Genomic DNA, 20,206 nt, shown 5'->3' with positions numbered 1-20,206 from the left:
AAAAAAAAAAAAAAAATTAGGTCAATTTAAGGAGGTGGTATTCATAAGGAGATGGTTAACTATGGAGGTTATAAAGTCATTCCTCATCACAGAGAAATGCACATTAAAGAAAAACTGAAACCTGAGGTATTGACAAAGCAGGATATTAACCTGCTTTACAGAACCTGAAGCTTCCGATCCAAGGAACGGTGCTACAGACCATGTCATCATGAAGACTTGTCAGGGAAGGGAAACAGCTTGATCTACCTCCGTTCAACTCTGGAACTGCCAGATTAGTACAGAAAAGGGAAGCTACACTTCGGAATTTACGACTATGTGATCGGGGCAGTAAGCCCATGACTGGGGAAGAGGAGTTCTTGCTAACAAGAATGGAAGGCTTTGATGGCAGGAACATGGCAAATTCAGGACAAGCTCCTCCAATCAGCACCCACAGATCAAGCCATGGGCCTGCCTGGTGTCCTAAGTTTGTGCTAGGCTTCTGATAGAATGTAATTCTGACTATAAGAGCAGTTTACAGAAACAAAGAGTTTATTCCACAGAAAGCTATCTAGCAAATGACTGCTCCATTGGTAATATGTGTATTACTGACTAATGATTCAGTTAACAAGTGGTAGCTAGACTCGATCAAAGATCTGGCATGGATTACAAAAGATCCAAGCAGATGGCATAAATTTTTTTTTTTTTTTTGTAGAGACAGAGTCTCATTATGTCGCCCTGGGTAGAGTGCTGTGGCATCACAGCTCACAGAAACCTCAAACTCATGGGCTTAAGCGATTCTCTTGCCTCAGCCTCCCAAGTAGCTGAGACTACAGCCGCCTGCCACAACGCCTGGCTATTTTTTTGTTGCAGTTGTCATTGTTTAGCTGGCCTGGGCTGGGTTCGAACCCACGAGCTTTGGTGTATGTGGCTGGTGCCTTACCCACTGAGCTATGGGCAGTGCCAGCATAAATTTTTTTTGAAGAATAATTCAAGAGTTCGACATTTTCTATCTAGCTTTCTTTTTTAAACACTGACAGATAAACAGAATTACTTATGTCCAGGTTTAAGCAGTCACTCAAATTTCAGGTAGGTATATGAAAAGTCCTTAATTAAAGTTCAGGCGTTTACCACAAAGAATAACACTTCAAATGATAACCTTCACCTCACTGCTCTAAATCCAAAGTCCTCCTAACATTCCTAAATCTAAAGCTTGGTATCAAATTCAAGAGCAGTGTATGATTTCATTTTAGCTATTCTGACAACTTCATTTAACACTGAAATCATAGAAACACCAGAAAACATTTAACATATCATCTCAGCATATTTATAGGATCTTTTTTTTCTGTCTGTATTTTTATATATGGGCTCTTTCCTTATGTACACCGTCCTCAATTCAGCAGTATCCTCAGGCACTGCCATTCCGATAACCCTGTCCTGTTTAGCAGTGCCTCCTGGTAAGTTTACTGAGCCCAACCAACTAGTCAACACAGAACCCAGCGGCCATTTTTCCTTTGATTTGCAAGAGAGCAAGCTGTGACATCAGGGGCCCAATACTCACTTGAACTCCTCCATAAAAGTGCCGTGGTGAGCTATGTTTTGCCAAAGGCTTTTAAAAATGGTGCTAATGTGATAGCGAATTGTGAACTTGTCATAGAACTCGCTGGTGGCTCCAGTATGCTCAACATCTAAAGAAGAAAGACAAAGGGACTGAGGGACGTGCACTTTCTCACATTCCAAATGCAGTTAAATTGCAGCAACAGTGACAGAGAGTGAATAGAAACCTGCAGCATCAGAGACCTGGTCAAGGTTCGCCTCTCCCTCCTGGGTAAGGCAGGAGAGAAATGACGCTTCTAAAGACAAAAATTTCACAATGAAGATGTGGCAGTGATAGAGTGCCACAAGGAACTAGGCCGGGAAAACTGGTATCATGAGGACAGCATCAACTTAACAATGACCCAAAGTAGAATTATCATCCTTCCCCCAATTTTAAGTTATTAATTTACAGCAATCATACCGAATTTCACATTTTTTAAGGACCCTCGCCCCAAATATTCTCAGGGAACACACAGCATTTTAAATTAGCGTTTCTGAGTACAAAAAAAATTGTGTTAAATTTTACCGAGGGCCACATATATATTAAATGTCTATTATTTTAAATACTTTTATCTTATGGACATTTTCAACCACGTAGAGAAAAGCACAATGAATCCCTCATGGTGTACTCATTACTCGTTTGCCAATGGCCACATCCCCAGACCTATTAAAATGGAAGGAAAGTGGTTATCCAAATGGCAAACAATTTAAGCATGAGAAATTCCAGGACTCATGACAAAATTAAAAAAAAAGAAAAGAAAAAAAAAGGAAAACCTGCCAAGCAAAGACCATAAGGCTTAAGAAAGATAAAAAAGTAACTTAAGATAAGTTACTATTTTTAACTTATCAAATTGGAAGACAGTGCAAAAATGACAATACGGAGTAGAGGTAAAGATTTAGGGAAACAGGTGCACTATCAATGCTGGTAGGAATGGACGTGATGCAGTCTCCCTAAGGGCAATTTGGTGAAATGGAGCACAAGCCATGGGTACGCCAAGCCCTCTGATCCAACAATTCTACTCAAGAGAATGCAGACAGGCATGTTCAGAGACTGATCTCCAAGGGTACCCAGTAAGTTTTATATTACTATTTATACTAGAGAAAACAATATGAATGATCCGAATGCCCAGGAGAGAACACAAAAACCTATGTGAGATATATTAAGTGACAACTGCAGATTACTGCATGAAATGTAGCTTGGGTCCAATCAGTCTTTTAGAAAATTAACTAACTGTAAGAAACAGAGTAAAATGTTAACAGAGACCCTGAGTATAGAGATCATAGGAGATTTTTAATTTTCTATATATCCAAAAAAGACCTTTTTTTGTGATTAAAAAAAAGTTATTTAAAAATAAAAGGAATAAGATAATTAACACTTACCATACCAAGATCTGAAAGTACTTATGTATATTCATTAAGTCAACCTTTAAGATGAACTAAGTGTCACTTTACTAATTGTATGAAGGTGTGAACTCGAGTGTGGAGAGCTGATTTAAGCACAGCCTACAGAGGAGGAGACACGGGGCCCAGCACAATGCCTCGCATCCTCTCCACCTGCCCTTAAGATCTGTGCTGCGTTCTGAGCACAGCAGAGCCTTCGTAACCGCTGTGAATTCATTACTTGGCAACATGCATCTCTCCCGACGTCCTTTTTTCTTATTCCCTCTTAACACTCCCTCACACTCACACCGGCCCCAGTTACTAATTCCGAGGGCTTCTTGCTGCCTTCTCTCTGGATTCCTTCAGCTGCCAGGGCCTCTACACTTGCTGTCCCCTTTGCCTGTCACACTGTTGTTGAGATCCTCTCATGGCTCACGTTTGTCCCATTTTCAACGTCACTCCAAAGCCATCTCCTCCAAGACCTCCCCTGGCTACCTTTTGAAAGTAACCCCACACTTCCCTCCCACATTCGCTGTCTCTGAACCTTTTTTTAAGTGTCTGTCTCCCAACTAGAATTTCTGAGCCACAATGGCAGGGACCGGGACATCTTCACACAATGTTGCTGAATCAGTGATTGAATCTACTGTATGCAGATCAGTTTTAGGAAAGAGAATAATTTTAAATTAAGTCAGAGAGGAACTGTGTGATACAAAATAAAATATTCCTTATTTTGAAACTTAATTGTATTTTTGAAACAAAAATTTGAGTGTGAACATCTCTAAGCTAGCATAATATCTTTATGCTGGCTCAAGCTGTAATCCCAGTGTTTTGGAAGACTGGTGCAAGAGGATCACTTGAGGCCAGGAGTTTGAGACCAAGGCCCTATCTCCTAGAAAAAAAGAAGAGCTCATTTCATACTACATACATTGATCTTGTTTATGTCAACTCTAATCCATGTCTGAGAATCAGACGTGTTTAGGGGTCAGGACTAATTAGCAGGTCTTCACATGAAGGTGAGGGTACCTCAAGTTCTATCTGTGATGCCCCTGCAGGGCACTCTCCTTGCCAGGCCCTTGGTAACTGTATGAAGAACAGCAGAGTCAGAAGCACATGTGCTAAAGCCCCACTGCTGAGGTCACTGCCACTTGCTAGCTATTGACTTTCAGCAAGCTTCTTGACCCTTCTAAGCTTCAGTTTCCTCATTTGTAAAATGGAGATATTTATAACACTCAGATTTAGAGCGGCTGTGGGGGATTAAATGAGAGGATCAGTAAGCATTCGATGAGTGGTGGCTATTATTAGCACAGGTATCATCTGTCCCTAACTGCAGAGCTGGCCCAGGCCAGAGGGCACACTGCTCCATGGCTAGGGGGAGGGAGAGAAAAACACCCACCCACCAGTTCCTGGAACATTCCTAGTGGGGCTCCACCAGCCCCACCACTGGTCTCATAGGCAAGAGGCCCCACTGGGTTAAAAGTGTAGACATACGTGAGTATGTCTGGAAGCCATAGTGACAGGCCCAGGACACTGACTACAAAGTACATTTAACTGGCTCGGTGCCTATAGCTCAGTGGCAAGGGTGCCAGCCACATAAACTGGAGCTGGTGGGTTCAAATCCAGCCCAGGCCTGCCAAACAACAATGACAACTACAACCAAAAAATCGCCAGGCATTGTGGAGGGCGCTTATAGTACCAGCTGTTTGGGAGGCCAAGGCAAGAGAACAGCTTAAGCCCAAGAGTTGCTATGAGCTGTGACGCCACCATACTCTACCGAGGGCGACATAGTAAGACTCTGTCTCAAAAAAAAAAAAAAACCCAAAAACCCCCATTCAACTAAATTTGGGGGGAGTGGCGCCTGTGGCTCAAAGGAGCAGGACGCCCCATATACCAGAGGTGGTGGGTTCAAACCCGGCCCCAGCCAAAAAAAAATTAAATTTTTTTTGTTTCTATTACTAACAGTAAGTTTAAATTAAGATGTTCAGATAATAATAATAAAAAAGAAACTATTCATAATTCTACCATTCAAAAATAACCATCTTATTACGGATAAACCGTAACTTAATTGATCCCTAAGTGGCAAAAATTTAGGTTGTTTCCATTATTTTCACTATGCCACATTTAAATAATGCTGCAGTGAATAATGCCATAAACAGTTGTGCACACTTACAATTATTTCCCTAGAATACACTTCTAGAAATTAAGTTTATGTGTCAGAGGGTATGCTGGTTATTTAGCTGTTTCCCTCAGCTGGTTTTGTGATTCTGGGGCTGGCAATCTGCAGAAATTTCCCTTCCTGAGCCGGCCCTCTGCTGGGGCTGCCAACAAGGTACACTAGCAACTTTGCACACCCCCAGAGATACGAGCCCCAGCTGGCTAGGGGCCCTCCACAGAGCTCTGGGTCCTAGTCCCATCCAAGTAAGTCCCCATTAGAGCAGCTGGGTTCTAACAAGCCCAGACCTTTTCTTTGATTCTCCTAGCTCCAAGGAAAGATGATGCTTCTTTAGCCTTCCCCGTTGCTCTTACAAATTCTCTATTTTTTTATTTTGTGGAGATAATATCTTGCTACATTGCCCAGCCTTGTTTTGAAATCCTGGCGTCAATGATCCACCTACCTCAGTGTCCCCAAGTGCTAGGATTACAGGCGTGAGGTACTGCACCCTGCCAAATTGTTAAAATAACTAGTATGTTTCTGTTTTCTGGACTAGACCCTGACTGATATAACATTTATAAACACTGGATGAGGACTGCCAAACCACCTTCCAGAAAGGTTTTGCCAATTTTCACTCATGAGAGTTTCACACACGAATGCTGCTTGCTGGCCACAGGGTAGGTCAAACGCATTTTTGCAGGTTAGTTTACTCTTCTACAAGCTAGCACTAGGTCTTTTCAGCTTAAAAATAAATTTAATATTTGAAAAGTGGAACCTCATTGTCATTTGAAGAAATTCTGAATCGTCTGTAATTACACCAAGCCAGCTATTTCCGAGGCACCACATGAGGTTCATCCAGAGCACACAGAAAGCACGGCTTGTACCTGGACGACCTGGGCTCCACCCCGACTAGGGCTAAGAGACGAGAGAGAACTACTCTTACCCAAGAAAGGGCCTTTTATTCAGGAATGTTCTCTCCTCTTGGCTAGGTAAGAATGTTAGCAAAACTTGAAAAGGCTTGTGTACCTGTGTTACATTTAAGAAGACAGGGGTAGGCTGAGGAAGGAGACAGACTCTGGTTAGATGTTACAAAATAATAATGACAAAGGAAAAGTAGGTTGACAGATTTGGGGGACCCTCTGGAGTAAAGAGAGAGATGACAGCACAGGCCCAGGCCCAGGTTAACAGAGAAGGAATGATGGTGAACACAGGGAGGTCCTCGGCTGTGAGCAGCGGGGGACTGACGGCGCTCTGGCCGGTGTTTCTTATAAGAACATGGTGAGTTGATGGCATTAAGTGCCAAAGATGTGCACTCGGTGCCCAGAACGTGCTGGGTCCAACACAAGGTGAAAAGAGAGACAAGACACACCTCCTTTCCTGAGGAACGTACAACCTGGTAGGAAAATGTTCCATTAGTACAACAATCTTGTGCCTGTGCTGGAGGACAGGTGAACAGGTCCCATGAGTAACAGCTCAAAAAAGCCAAATTAAAAATTTGGAATACAATTCACTCAGAAGGGGAGGACCGCCCTGTCTAGCACGCTGTCTTCACCAGTGTAATCCGGCACCCAGCAACCATACCTGGCAAATGCTAGGAGCTCAATAAATACAGGCAAAATTCATGAACAGGGATTCCCAGAGGCCCCTAGAATTTGATTCTGCTAATTTGAACAGGGCGCAAGTTTTTTTTTTTTTTTTTTGAGATAGAGTTTCACTCTGTTGCCCTGGGTAATGTGCCGTGGTGTCATCGTAGTTCATAGCAACCTCAAACTCTTGGGCTCAAGTGATCCTCTTGCCTCAGCCTCACAGGTAGGTGGGACTATAGGTACCCACCACAACACCTAACTACTTTTTCACTCTTGCTCAGGCTGGTCTTGAACTCGTGAGCTCAAGCAATCAACCCACTTCAGCCTCCCAAAGTGCTAGGATTATAGGCATGAGCCACCATGCCTGACCCAAGAATAAGTTCTTTAACAAGTTTCTTGTTTAATCCACACTTTGGAAAGTCTCGGTTATAGAATGTTGATACAAAACTAAGGCCAGTTAAGTTCAAAGCTAAAATGAACCAGGTAATTTCACTCAGATAACACCACCACCTTGCACTGTTGATACCAACTGGGTCTCAAGGCTAATCATCTTGTCATGGATGTGCTGTAGCAGAGTCCTGGATGTAGAATGGTCAATGCAGTGTCTTCACTACTTGGGGGAAAAGCAGCCGATAGTATAATACACTCTCTGCCAGCAGCAGACTGGGAGGTTACACTTGTAAGTGGACGTCAGGTCATTAGGTACCAGGTTTCCGGCGACCGCCTGCTGGCTTTAGACGACCTTGCCTATGTCTGACCACCAGGTGCAACCGTGTACACCCAGGAACCTACCTGTATAAAACTTCATCAGTGAAGGTACCAACAGTTTGGTGGCAAGAGGATGATTCTCAATCATTTCAAAAAACTTCTGGGTTCGTGGCTGAACAGCAGGGTTGGTCATAAACATGACTTCTACCAGTTTGGCCACTAGATACGGATTTCGGATGTAGTTCTGGTTGCACAACATCACAACAAGGAACATCACAATATCCTGAGTACAGGGCTCATAGAGCACCTGGGGAGAGTATCTGAATGCAGGCAAGAAGAACAAGAAACATAGCTCTGAGAAACTCAACCTGGGTGAAGGCTGGCGTCATCAGGTGAGGAAGGGCATACAGGTCGAGGGGCGCAGATGCCAAATGCCCTTTCAACTTGTTGACTTTAAAGTGATTGTTTACGTCATAACTAGGCAGATTTAAAACCAAACATGTTTGCTGGCTGTAGAATGTTATACTATTAACTTATGACGTTTCAGAAACTAAACCAAAGCTATGATTTAAGACAGGTACATTTCACAAAAGGTCCTCTCTACCAAAAGATTTAAAATTTCTTTGATGGAGTTGTTTTGATTTTTAAAAATTCTGCTGACAATAAGCATAAATGAAAATTTTCAAGAAGTGTTTCTTTTTATGAATACTATGCTTAGAACAAATTTAAAAATGTGACTTGAGCTGCTTAAACTCCCAAGGCTTTTTAATACATAACATTTTACATATTTATGGGGTACATGCAAGGTTTTGTTACATGCACGGATGTGTAAGGATGATGTCAAAGAGATAGCCATCACTTGGAGTATTTATCATCGCTATCTGTTGAGAACAATTCAAATTCTCTCTGGTGGCTGCTCTGAAGTGTACATTACTCACTGTTAAGCAACACCTCTCCTCTAAGGTTACGTCTGTCCCCATCACTACCTCTCTATATCCCCCTCCCTCCCACGCACCCTTCCCAGCCTCTAGTATCTGTCCATCTACTCTCCACCTTTATAAGGTCAGCGTTTTTAGCTCCCACATGAGTAAGAACATGTGATATTTGTTTTTCTGAACCAAAGTTGGTTTTTCAGCACATAGAGCATCCTTTTTGGTTACATTTTTCACCATTCAAAATTCATGTGTTACCGCTGATTTCGGCTTCCCTGAAGGGCAGCTTTTATGGCAGCAACACGACTTGCTCCACCTAATGTCAGAGCTTATTATTATGCCCCATTTATAGAATTTCGGATTTTTCTGTCTGTTCCAAAACTTTCACAAGGTGTATTTTGTGAATTAGTGCTTGTGAACCCCACTACTTTTACAATGCAAAACGGACTTCGCATCCCATTCTTTCATTTTCCAGCCAACACCACTACCACAATAACGTCATGGTGCCAAAGAATTGTGGCTGTCATTCTTATAACCTGTGATGTTACAGGAATTATAACATTATAAAGATTAATGTTATATGAATAGAAATAAAGTGTGAATTTTATCAACCAAATAAAGATCTGAATATAATTTTTTAAGATCTATAATTTCAGTTATAAATTCCAGCCATGTCTTTGTAAGCTTCCTCCAATTTTACAATTGAACAAATGACGGTACAAAATATAGATGTGGCTATTTCTGGCTCTTGGATGTTCACTCGGTTATTTATAAACTGTTCCTTCTGTTTCTCAGAACCATATACTCAACTATTAGAAATTCAACTTAATTTCCACAGAATACATTATTATCTCCATGTTAATCCTGCTTCTGTCTTTGCGATATTATTGGAACTGGACCAGTGCCATGGTATGATTTATTTTTTTCCAGTCTCTAGGCAGCATTCAGTTAAAAGTTACATAAAATATCAGGCATAAAATGGAGGTTTATGTAGCTCACAATATCACGTACTTATGATGCAGAAAAATATTAGAACTATGTAATACGTTAAAGGCACTTACTGTACAATAAAAAATAAAAATTCAGCAACATCTTCTACATAAAACTCAGGCAATGCTGCAAATACCTTGGGGACATCGGAATTTAAAGGCAGTGTTATGCTGTCAAAGAGAAAAAAAGGGCAATTTACAAAATGAAATCATGGTGCAAACTATAAGGAATCTTAACGCTGTCATTAAATAAGTATTTGATCTGGGAGAAAAACTGCTATAAAACAACATGTAAAATGTATCCAGGTAAAGAAACCACAATCAGAAACGAACAGGGAATAACGAGGATAGCTGATATGCTGGGCTCTGTGTGAGATGTTTTTCCTTTTCTTGATTTCTTATTAAGATTAATGCAATATGGAAAATAAGAAGGAAATGAAAAGGTCATAGTTGGTCATTTTGTACAACTCAATCTGTTCGGGATGACAGAGCTACACATGTTTTCTGCTCCTGCAGAGGGCTTGAGCCAATCTTACCAAAATCAGTGACCTAAAGACTTTTTAATAATGGTAAAAGAATACTAACAGTAATATTAAATAAAATCAAAATGGCTGCGTGGAGGAGATGTCCATGTTGATGACAAAGTGATCAACAATATTCTTAGCTCACGCTATGAGTTAGATGGGTATTTTCCTGGACCCAGTGCTTAACAGGGCCTAATATTCTGTTATCTCCAGTTATTAGCTGCCGATTCATAAATTTCCTTTTCTATCGAAAATTTTATAGCAAATTTTTAAGAAACACTGTGACATTCCCCTTCACTAACTGCAGAGAAAATTCCCCCAACTAATTGCAGGGAAAAACACCAACTAATACATACAGCCAATTTCATAGTCTGTATAAATGCCATCTGGAAACTGAGAGGTGAATCCTGATAAAAGTGAGGGTTTTAGTTTTAGTTACCAACTTTGGAGAACGAGGTAAAGAGGAAGGAGCACACTCACTCGGGATATGCGGGGTCCAGGATGCGGAGCAGCAGCTGAATAAGAAGGCCATAAAAATTCAGACACCTTCTCAGGAAGCTCTCGTCAAGTAAGCCAGCATCAGCACAGGCCTTGCACCGTACCAGTTTCTGTGGAAGCAGGTATGCCCTACCCTTAGATCAGTCAATAGCTAAGTCCCTGTGGTGTGACCGGGCAGGGAATGGAGCAGGGAGATGGGAAATTCAGGTGGTAGACAGAGCTTCACCTCTAACTAACTTGCCAAAGGATATAGGCTGAGTCTTAAAACCTTTTACCTGAGAAACACAAAAGGTATGCCATCCAAACTGCTGAACACAGAAAGTCTAGCACATAGTGCTCAAAGGTTAATTACTACTGTCATATGCCAAGAACTTGACTGGGGAGGCCTCTTGGGGGTGAGAACCATTAGTGGGAACCAGTCATATAATCTGCTTCTGAATTCCAGAATCTCTGCTTAAAACAGCCCTCAGACAAAACCTGTGTCCACTAGGGATGTATTCCTTCCTCAGAGGATTGCTGAGATTACACACATATTCACATGTATACTGAAATGGAAATTTATAGAACCCTTTGAAACACATCTGTGGAATGCTTAGAGCAGGGGTCCTCAAACTTTTTAAACAGGGGGCCAGTTCAGTGTCCCTCAGACCGTTGGAAGGCCAGACTGCGGCCCCGGGACAAGTCGGCTGCTAAGCAGGACAGGCAGCAGAGGCAAAAACACCCAGTAGGCCGGATAAATGTCCTAGGCGGGCCCCATGTGGCCTGCAGGCCATAGTTTGAGGACGCCTGGCGTAGAGGGTCCACCAACCCAAGATAAGGGCCCTTATTTTATATCTTGAAGAGGTCTAGTCTATTAGTAAATAAAACTGAAATCTTGAACCAGAAATCTAAGTCCGGTGAAATTTCCACATATTATCTTACCAATCAGCAGAAAGCAGGACCAGCTAACATTCAGCATTGTAATTCAAACATAAACATAAATGGAATGCACTTGCCATTTACACTTTTCTTATACAACATTAGCCAGCATTTATTTTTGGCTATGTCTCATCAGCAAGAACATCCCGACGTTAGGTTCTGTGCAACCAATCATTTCCAATTAAAAATGCAAATTGAGGGGGCCAGGCACTGGTTCACACCTGTATGCTTAGCACTTTAGTAGGCCGAAGTGGGAGGACTGTTTGAGCTCAGGAATTTGAGGCCAGTCTGAGCAACATAATGAGACCCAGTGTCTATAAAAACTTAAAAAAAAAGTCAGACATGATGGCATGTGCTTGTAGTTCCAGCTACCTGAGAGGGCAAGGCAAGAGACTGTTTGAGCTGAGGAGTTTAAAGCTGCAGTGAGCTATATAGTGACATCTCTGCACTCTAGCCTAGGTGACAGAGCAAGACTCTGTCTCAAAAAGAGAGAAACAAAAAAATGAATGAGGAGCAAAGGAAAGCTCTTTCTAGTACCAGAGATCCACTTTGCCAAGTGTCACGAAAATGGACATAGACACATATGCATGTATGTATGCTGGGAGTGTGGGCGGGAGGAGCCAGAGGGCGGCAGGTAAGGAGGACCTTGCGCAAGGCAGGGAAGGAGAGAGGGTGTTACCCTGAGAGTGATAAGATCCATTAGGAATTCATGAAGTCATAGCATAAGCACTTGCATATTTTGTCTCAAGATTTAAATTGAAATGCAGATACACGTAAGGTATCAACAAATTTTAAAATGTACTGTTTTATCTTTTTTTTTTTTTTTTCTTTTTTCCTTGAGACAGAGCCTCAAGCTGTCCCCCTGGGTAGAGTGCTGTGGCATTACAGCTCACAGCAACCTCCAACTCCTGGGCTCAAGCGAGTCTCCTGCCCCCGCCTCCCAAGTAGCTGGGACCACAGGCGCCCGCCACCATGCCCGGCTATTTTTTGGTTGCAGCCCTCATTGTTGTTTTGGCGGGTCAGGGCTGGGGATTCGAACCCGCCACCTTAGGTGTACGTGGCTGGCGCCCTAGCCGGTTGAGCTATAGGCGCCGAGCCGTATTGTTTTATCTTAAAGGAAAAGAATAATAAAGAAAAAATCAAGATAAAGACTTGAACGGCTCCCTCAAGGCATGTATGTATTCTGGTAGGAAACTCAGCATTCTGAGGAGGGTCTATCATTATTCAATGAACTCTACAGACCTTAAGCTGAGTTTTACAGCGCTTCAGCATTTCGCGGTGTCTAGTCGCCAGTGGGGAATCTTTCCATTGGCTTTCGTTGTTTTTCAAATCTTCTACAGTTCTGAAATCAAACACCAACAGTCAAAGGAAGGCAAACAGCGGGACCATCCATTCCTTTTTCATTTCATTGATCCTCGGATACTATGAATCCTCCACACTGCAGTGTACCTTAGCATCAACAGCAAGTTATGATTCAACTGGCAGCATTTTCTTCTTACCTAAAATAATGATGTTGTAAAGTTAATGGCACTTCAGATGTGACAAAAGACAGTAACCCTTATTGGAAAGAAGTATATGTTCCCTTATTTTTCTGGGAGGAGGAAAAAGAAGTCAGTCTCTTATGAAAATTCAAGGTTACTATGTCTATTTAGTTATTCAAAACAAAGGCTATTTATTTTATTACACTAATAGCATTTCCTTTTTCTTCTTTTCCAAGTGTGTCCCCTCTGCCTGAAGTGCTCTTCTCTGGGATGATCTCTGGCTGCTCTCTGGCCGCCGTCAGGCCACCATGCTATCCCAATTCTTTCTATCCTGACAGTCTCTAGAAGACTAGAAATTGCTAAATGTCCAAAAACTACATCCTTCAGATTCCCCTGCTGCCAGTGTTTCTGTAAGCCCTAGCTCCCACCTAGAGATGAACCCTCACTTAAGGCAGAGGGAACGTTGTCACGTGGTAGACCCAAGACTCTTCCAGAAGCACAATGGTGCAGGGTTTCGGCTGAAGCCTGGGCAAACACTCTACTGTCAGGCTGAACCCAGGAGCAACTTCTGTCAGACCAGGCTCACAGTATAGCTCCAGGAGTCTTCTTTTCTACCCAACCAGTGCCCTACAATAATCCCCTCTCTAATTACCCCAGATAAATTGGATTTTTTGTCTACAACTGAAACATGAGTAGGGCAGATAGTACAATGGCCTCTCCCAAGATGTCACATGCTAATCTTTAGATGGAACCTATGAATATGGGACTTTATGTGGCAAAACAGACTTTGCGGATGTGATTAAGGATATGGACCTTCAGATGGCAAGACTGTCCTAGATTTCTGGGTGGGCCCAAATGAATCACAATGGTCCTTCTCAGAGAAACAGGGAGTCAGAGGAGGAGATATGACAATGAGGGCAGGGTCAGGGAGAGATCTGAAGATACTATGCTGTTGGATTTGAAAATGGTGTGAGGGGGCCATGAGTCAAGGAATGTAGGCAGCGTTCAGAGTCTGAAAAAAGTCAAGGAGAGAGATTCTCCTCTAGTGCTTCCAGAATGAATGAGACCTTGATTTTAGCACTTCTGACCTTTAGAACTGCATGATAATAATTTGTGCTGTTTTAAGTCAGTGGCAATTGGAAGTTAATATAATGACCTATACAGTTATTGGCACCTATAGAGGTTATGATTAACAGGCCTCATGAGCAAACAGGCCTCTGGGATGAGTTCCTCAGCTGGGCTGGTCTCAAAGTGGTGAAGCTTTGTTAGTATTTGAGGATGGGACACTAGTAGCCCAAGGCTCTGAGTGGAAAAACAGCCACGTAAACGATCAGCTGTAATCTCCCTAGACTGCAGAGATGGAGTAGATCCTTCTAATTATGTTGGAGAGCTTATAGGGAAAAAAAAAAAGATAGTCTCAAGATTTTAAATTCTGACCTGAAGGAAAACAATCAATGGACCAGGGAGTTTCAAAGACTACTGTAAATAAGCAGAATCCGATCCTACAAATTACCAAATCACAGGCTAAATTCATAACTGGGCCTCTTATTGGAAAGTGAGGGTAAAGACTGGGACCCAAAGAGTCCAAATGGAGGAATTTGGGAGAACTTAATGACTCTAAGTACCCAAATCTCTAACCCCGTGGAACCTTGCTTGCTAGGGGAGCAGCTTCTATAATGATCTCACTTGAGGAGGTCACTTGCAGGGAAGTGCCCTTTTCCCTTAGGTTCTAACTCCATCATCCCCACCCCCACCCCCCTTTCTTGAGACAGAGTCTCAAATAGTCACCCTTGGTAGAGTGCCATGTCGTCATAGCTCACAGCAACTTCAAACTCTTGGATTCAAGCAATCCTCTTGCCTCAGTTTTTTCTCATCTTTACTAGAGATGGAAGTCTCACTCTTGCTCAGGGTGGTCTCAAACTGGAGTGATCCACCTGCCTTAGGTTCCCAGAGTGCTAGGATTACAAGCATGAGCCACTGTACTCGGCCTCCCATCATCCTTCTCTGCTTCTAAAACCACAGCTAGGGTCACATCAAGGACTACCGTTAAGGCCTGATTACCAAGTCACATGCAAAAGTACATACGTATTTGAAGAAAAAGAAAGGGTAAGATTTACTAATATGCTGTATTAATTTTCTATTGCTGCTGTAACAAGTCACCACAGACATAGTGGCTTGAATTAACTCAATTATCGTCTTAGAGTTCTGGAGGTGAGAAGTGTAAAAGGTTGTCAGCAGGGATGTTTCCTTCTGGAGGGTCCAGCTTCCTGGAATCACCTGAGTTCTCTAGCATGTGACCCCAAATCACTCTGACCTTCGCTTCCATCATCACATCCCTTCTCTCAGGATGACACACTCCTGACTCTCTCTTGCAAGGATCTCTGTGATGACACTGGACGCACCAACACAATCTAGATAATCTCCTCGCAAAGTCCTTCACCTAATCGTATCTGCCAAGTCCCTTTGACCATGTAAGGAAGGTAACATTTACAGGTTCCGGGGACCGGATGCAGACACCTTTGGGATGTCACTGCTGAACCTCCCACATATACGCTGCCATAAATGTGGAAGTATATCTGGGGTTATGCGTGGGAACAGATTCCTCTCTGGATCAGCAAGAGAGGAAAATGCTAACATATGTCTTATAGGCCTAAATTCATTGACATAATTATGCCTACCAGAAACAGTGGATCCCATGTTATCTCAAATAGGTGGGAAGGGTTCTTACTGGGTGCCCAACTAGTTGACCAAAACTTGGAATTGATAGTGACTTACGCTGAATGCAGTTGAACTACCAGGTATTCCTTGGTATAATGCAGAGAAAGGAATTAAAAGTGTAAGGAGCTCAGAATATTAATATAGCTTTACCATATGTGATTTGTTGAGATAATTCCCCTCCCAACCCTCCTCCCCAACTATGTCCCAAGTGGCAATTCTAATACCATAGCACTAAAAGATGTACAGGTGAGAACACCAGTACCTCTGAAAAGCACAACCAATAATGGCTGTGCACTGCAAGTTGGGAGGGAAGGGTGCAGATAGTGCCACCGAAATGGACCCCCTAAAGTCAGTAGGAGTGATGAAGAAACAGAAAAATCTACAACCACAGTTTGAAATTTCTATAAGCCTCTCTCAATAACTGACATTATAATATAAAATAATAAATATAAATATAAAATCAGCAGATTTAAGAAAAACTTGAATAGAAGACTTAACAGATTCAACGTGAAAGACACACATGGAATGTTGTATTAAACAATTTGGGCTCAGCGCCTGTGGCTCAAGTGGCTAAGGCACCAGACACATACACCTAAGGTGGTGGGTTCGAATCCAGCCCTGGCCTGCCAAAAACAACAATGACGGCTGCAACCAAAAAAATAGCCAGGCGTTGTGGCAGGCGCCTGTGGTCCCAGCTACTTGGAAGGCTGAGGCAGGAGACTTGCCTGAGCCCAGGAGTTGGAGGTTGCTGTGAGCTGTGATGTCACAGAACTCTACCCAGGGGGATAGCTTGAGGCTCTGTCTCAAAAAAAAAAAAAAAAATTTGGAAAGTATATTCCTTTTGGATCTATAAGGAATGTTTACTAATGTAAATGTTAGGTTATAAAGCAAGTCTCAGCAGACTTCAAAAGGCCCAGAATAGCTTTGCGCCTGTTGCTCAAGTGGCTAAGGTGCCAGCCACATACACCTGAGCTGGCAAGTTCGAATCCAGCCCAGGCCCTCCAAACAACAATGATGGATGCAACCAAAAAACAGCCAGGCATTGTGGCAAGTGCCTGTAGTCCCAGCTACTTGGAAGGCTGAGGCAAGAGATCGCTTAAGTCCAGGAATTAGAGGTTACTATGAGCTGGGTTGCTACAGCACTCTACCCAGAGCAACAGCTTGAGGCTCTCTCTCAAAAAAAAAAAAAAAAAAAAGGACACAAAATATATTTTCTGATTGCAACGGAATTTAGCTAGAAATCAATAAGAAAAAATAAATAGGCTAGGCACAGTGGCTCACACCTGTAATCCTAGCATTGTGGGAGGCTAAGGTTGTAGATTGCCTGAACTTACTTTGCGACCAGCCTGAGCCAGAGCAATATCTCATCTCTAAACATAGTCAGGTGTTGTGGCGGGCACCTGTAGTCCCAGCTACTTGGGAGGCTGAGGCAAGAGAATCGCTTGAGCCCGAGAGTATGAGGTTGCTGTGAGCTATGACACCATGGCACTCTACTGAGCATGACAAAGTAAAACTCTGTCTCAAAAAAGAAAAGAAAGGAAAAGAAAAATAGACAAATACCCTAAGAATCTGGAATTTAAAAAATATGATTTTAAATAACTCATAGGTCAAACAAGGAAAAATAAAAATTAGAAAATATCTTGATTTGAACAATAAGATAGGACATACCAAATGTGAGGGATGCATCTCAAGCCATGCCTGGAGGAAAAGGGAATAGTCTTAAACGCACATGGAAGAAAGGCTGGGTGTGGTGATTCACACCTACACTCTTACCACTTTGGGAGTTTGAGGAGGGAAGATTGCTGGAGCCCAGGACTTTGAGATTAGCCTGGGCAACATAATGAGACCTGTCTGTACAAAAACTTAAAAAAAAAAAAATTATCTGGGTGTGGTGGCGGGAGCCTATAGTCTCAGCTACTCAGGAGGCTGAGGAAGGAGAATTGCTTATGCCCAAGAGTTGGAGGATGGAGCAAGCTGTGACTGCACCAACACACTCCAGCCAAGAGTTCAGAATTCCCAGCAATCAAGGTTTGGTCACCTTGCCTGGTAAAGAACTTGAACAACTAAGCAACATGGATGTGATAGTGGAGGCAGCCAGATGCTGTAATATCTGAGCCTTCGCATTCAAATCCAGTGATCACGGGGGAACTGTCATCCATGAGAACAAGCGGTAACTGGGGCAATCCCAGAACGGGGGATCATGGCACATACCTATTAAGCTCCCTGATGGCCCGGAGTCTGCGGATGTAACGACGGCAACTGGGCAGAATAGAGAGGTGGTGAGCATGCAGGGTGAGGAAGAAGCATTCCGTGGGGAACTTCGGCTCAGAAAATGGAGGCTGATCTCCATCTAGGAAAAAATACCGTAATTTCCTAAATAAAAATCTATTACAAGCTTCCGTCAGGGAAAAAGCTCAATTCAGAAGGGACTATTATTATCCTTGAATTTTCAAGAAGATTAAGGATACTTTCAAAATCACGAACTTAAGCAATGTTATGAGAGGAACAGAATCCCCATAAGCTCCATCCGAGCTCATTCTGTCCTGATTAAACGTTTATGTAGATGTCTAACAGTAATCTTTTGTGACTTCCTGATGTATTGTACAAAATCTCCATTTTCCAACACAATACACAAATTTTACTTAAATCTTAAAATGCTATTAGGATAATAAGTTACTGATCCCATGGCCATTTCCCCAAATGCTTGTTGTTTCTGTTTTTTTCTACTATAAATAACAGTAGTGCTTGGGAGGATCAATGCACGAAACTTATTCCCTCACACCCCACATTTGAGAATATGTTCTGAAAAGTGGAAGTACTGAGAATAAGAGTATTATAATTTTCATTATAAAAGAACACCAGAATGTGTTTAGATCAGTGGTTCTCAACCTGTGGGTCACGACCCACAGGAACTCTATTAAAGGGCTGCGGCATTAGGAAGGTTGAGAACCACTGCTTTAGATAGATAAAACTGTTTCTTGATAGAATTCAGCTCTGCCCTTATACACTTATAACAGTCCTATATTTTGAATAGTACGTTCTTACCAGTCATGCAACACATATTTTTCCCATTCTTTTATTTTACGTATTCATTCTGTCTCATTCCATGAAACATACATTTACATATTATAACACATGCATAAGGTCTCTCACAATACGCTTCATTTCCTTTTTTTTTTTTTTGAGACAGAGTCTCACTATGTCGCCCTCAGTAGAGTACCGTGGCATCACAGCTCACAGCAACTTCAAACTCTTGCCTCAGTCTCCTGAGTAGCTGGGACTACAGGCGCTCGCCACAACGCCCAGCTATTTTTAGAAACGGGGCCTCACGCTGGCCCAGGCTAGTGTCAAACCTGTGAGCTCAGGCAATCCACTCGGCTCAGCCTCCCAGAGAGCTAGGATTACAGGCGTGAGCCACTGTGCCCGGCCAAGTCGTTACCATTTTTATTATATTTCCTTTTTCTTTCTTACTGAGAATACTATATCTCCTTCCATTTGTTCTATGCTGTATTATGGCTAATCCAAATGAGAATTTTTTACTATATAAATTTTATCGTGTTTTTCTATTTCATAGATTTATTTTATGGAGAAGTAACAATCTGTGAGGAAATCACGAGCATCCCGACAGAAGGGCAGGGTGTTAAGGACCTAATGGGGACCACGGGACTCACAGAGTTCAGTCAGCCAGTCGTTCACATCCTCCATGGTTGCATTCACGCGCGTCTCATCGTTAGGAAGCGTGATCCGACATCTTGGGTGAAATATATATGTGGGATCAACGGTTTCTAGCTTGATTTTTGTACTTAGCTGCTGTAGTACCCAAAGGAAATTCAGCATAAATCCATCCGTAGATACTAATCTATCATCTGTCTGTGAAATATGAAAAGAAAAAGATTTAAAATAACAATTTGAACAGAAGTTTTGGAACCACTTTTTACGACAGCAGACTGAACCATTAAATGTGACCATACCCTGAAGTCAATGGGAGGATGTATAGAGTCACCAGTGTCATTGCATTAGTGGACACGGTTTGTTCAGTAGTAATTATATATAAAGCATTTCATACATTTTCTCACTGAATTTTGATCAGGGATAATGCCATTAACATTTTACAGAGGAGGAATCTAAGGTTCAGTGAATTTAACTAATTTGCCCAAATTATTAAGCAGAAACACAGTAACTTTTACCTTTTTTTTTTTTTTGAGACAGACTTTAGCTCTATTGCCTCAGCTAGAGTGCTGTAGCATCATCATAGCTCACTGCAACCTCAAATTCATAAGTCAAGCAATCCTCCTGCCTCAGCCTCCTGAATAGCTGGGAATACAGGTACCTGGCATAAAGCCCTGCTAATTTTTCTATTTTTAGTAGAGATGTGGCCTCACTCCTGTGCAAGCTGGTCTTGAACTCCTGAGCTCAAGTGATCCTCCCTCCCAGACTCCCAGAGTGCTGGAATTATAGGTGTGAGCCACTGCACCTGGCCCCATTTCTTCTTTCCCCTCAAGAACATCAGGCGGAGCCCAGAGCTCAGTGGGTAGGGCAACAGCCACATATACCCAGGCTGGTGAGCCTTCTAAACAACAATGAAGACTGCAACAACAACAACAAAAAATAGCTGGACACTGTGACCGGTGCCTGTAGTCCTAGCTACTTGGGAGGCTGAGGCAAGAGAATCGCTTAAGCCCAAGAGTTTGAGGTTGGGCATTCTACCCAGGGCAACAGCTTGAGACTCTGTCTCAAAGAAAAAAAAAAAA

The 20,206-nt window shown here is 42.4% G+C and overlaps 1 protein-coding gene across 1 annotated transcript in view; it reads right to left on the bottom strand.

Annotated features, from left to right (window-relative positions):
* The window catches only part of UBE4B (ubiquitination factor E4B), a 133,494-nt gene that overhangs the window by 17,533 nt on the left and 95,755 nt on the right, over nt 1-20,206 (bottom strand). Inside the window, exons 15-21 of the mRNA XM_023515143.1 lie at nt 19,127-19,325; nt 17,667-17,805; nt 12,499-12,598; nt 10,321-10,448; nt 9,389-9,487; nt 7,480-7,715; nt 1,538-1,664 (exon numbers count right to left, since the gene is read on the bottom strand). Of these exons, the coding sequence (XP_023370911.1) occupies nt 1,538-1,664; nt 7,480-7,715; nt 9,389-9,487; nt 10,321-10,448; nt 12,499-12,598; nt 17,667-17,805; nt 19,127-19,325 (1,028 nt within the window). The remainder of the gene's footprint in view (nt 1-1,537; nt 1,665-7,479; nt 7,716-9,388; nt 9,488-10,320; nt 10,449-12,498; nt 12,599-17,666; nt 17,806-19,126; nt 19,326-20,206) is intronic.

Source organism: Otolemur garnettii, unplaced genomic scaffold (genome assembly GCF_000181295.1).
Source record: "Otolemur garnettii isolate 467f Iridium unplaced genomic scaffold, OtoGar3 scaffold00067, whole genome shotgun sequence".
Lineage (NCBI taxonomy): Eukaryota > Metazoa > Chordata > Mammalia > Primates > Galagidae > Otolemur > Otolemur garnettii.
The sequence above is the reverse complement of the archived record's forward strand: the minus strand, read 5'-3'. Positions and strand labels throughout refer to the sequence as shown.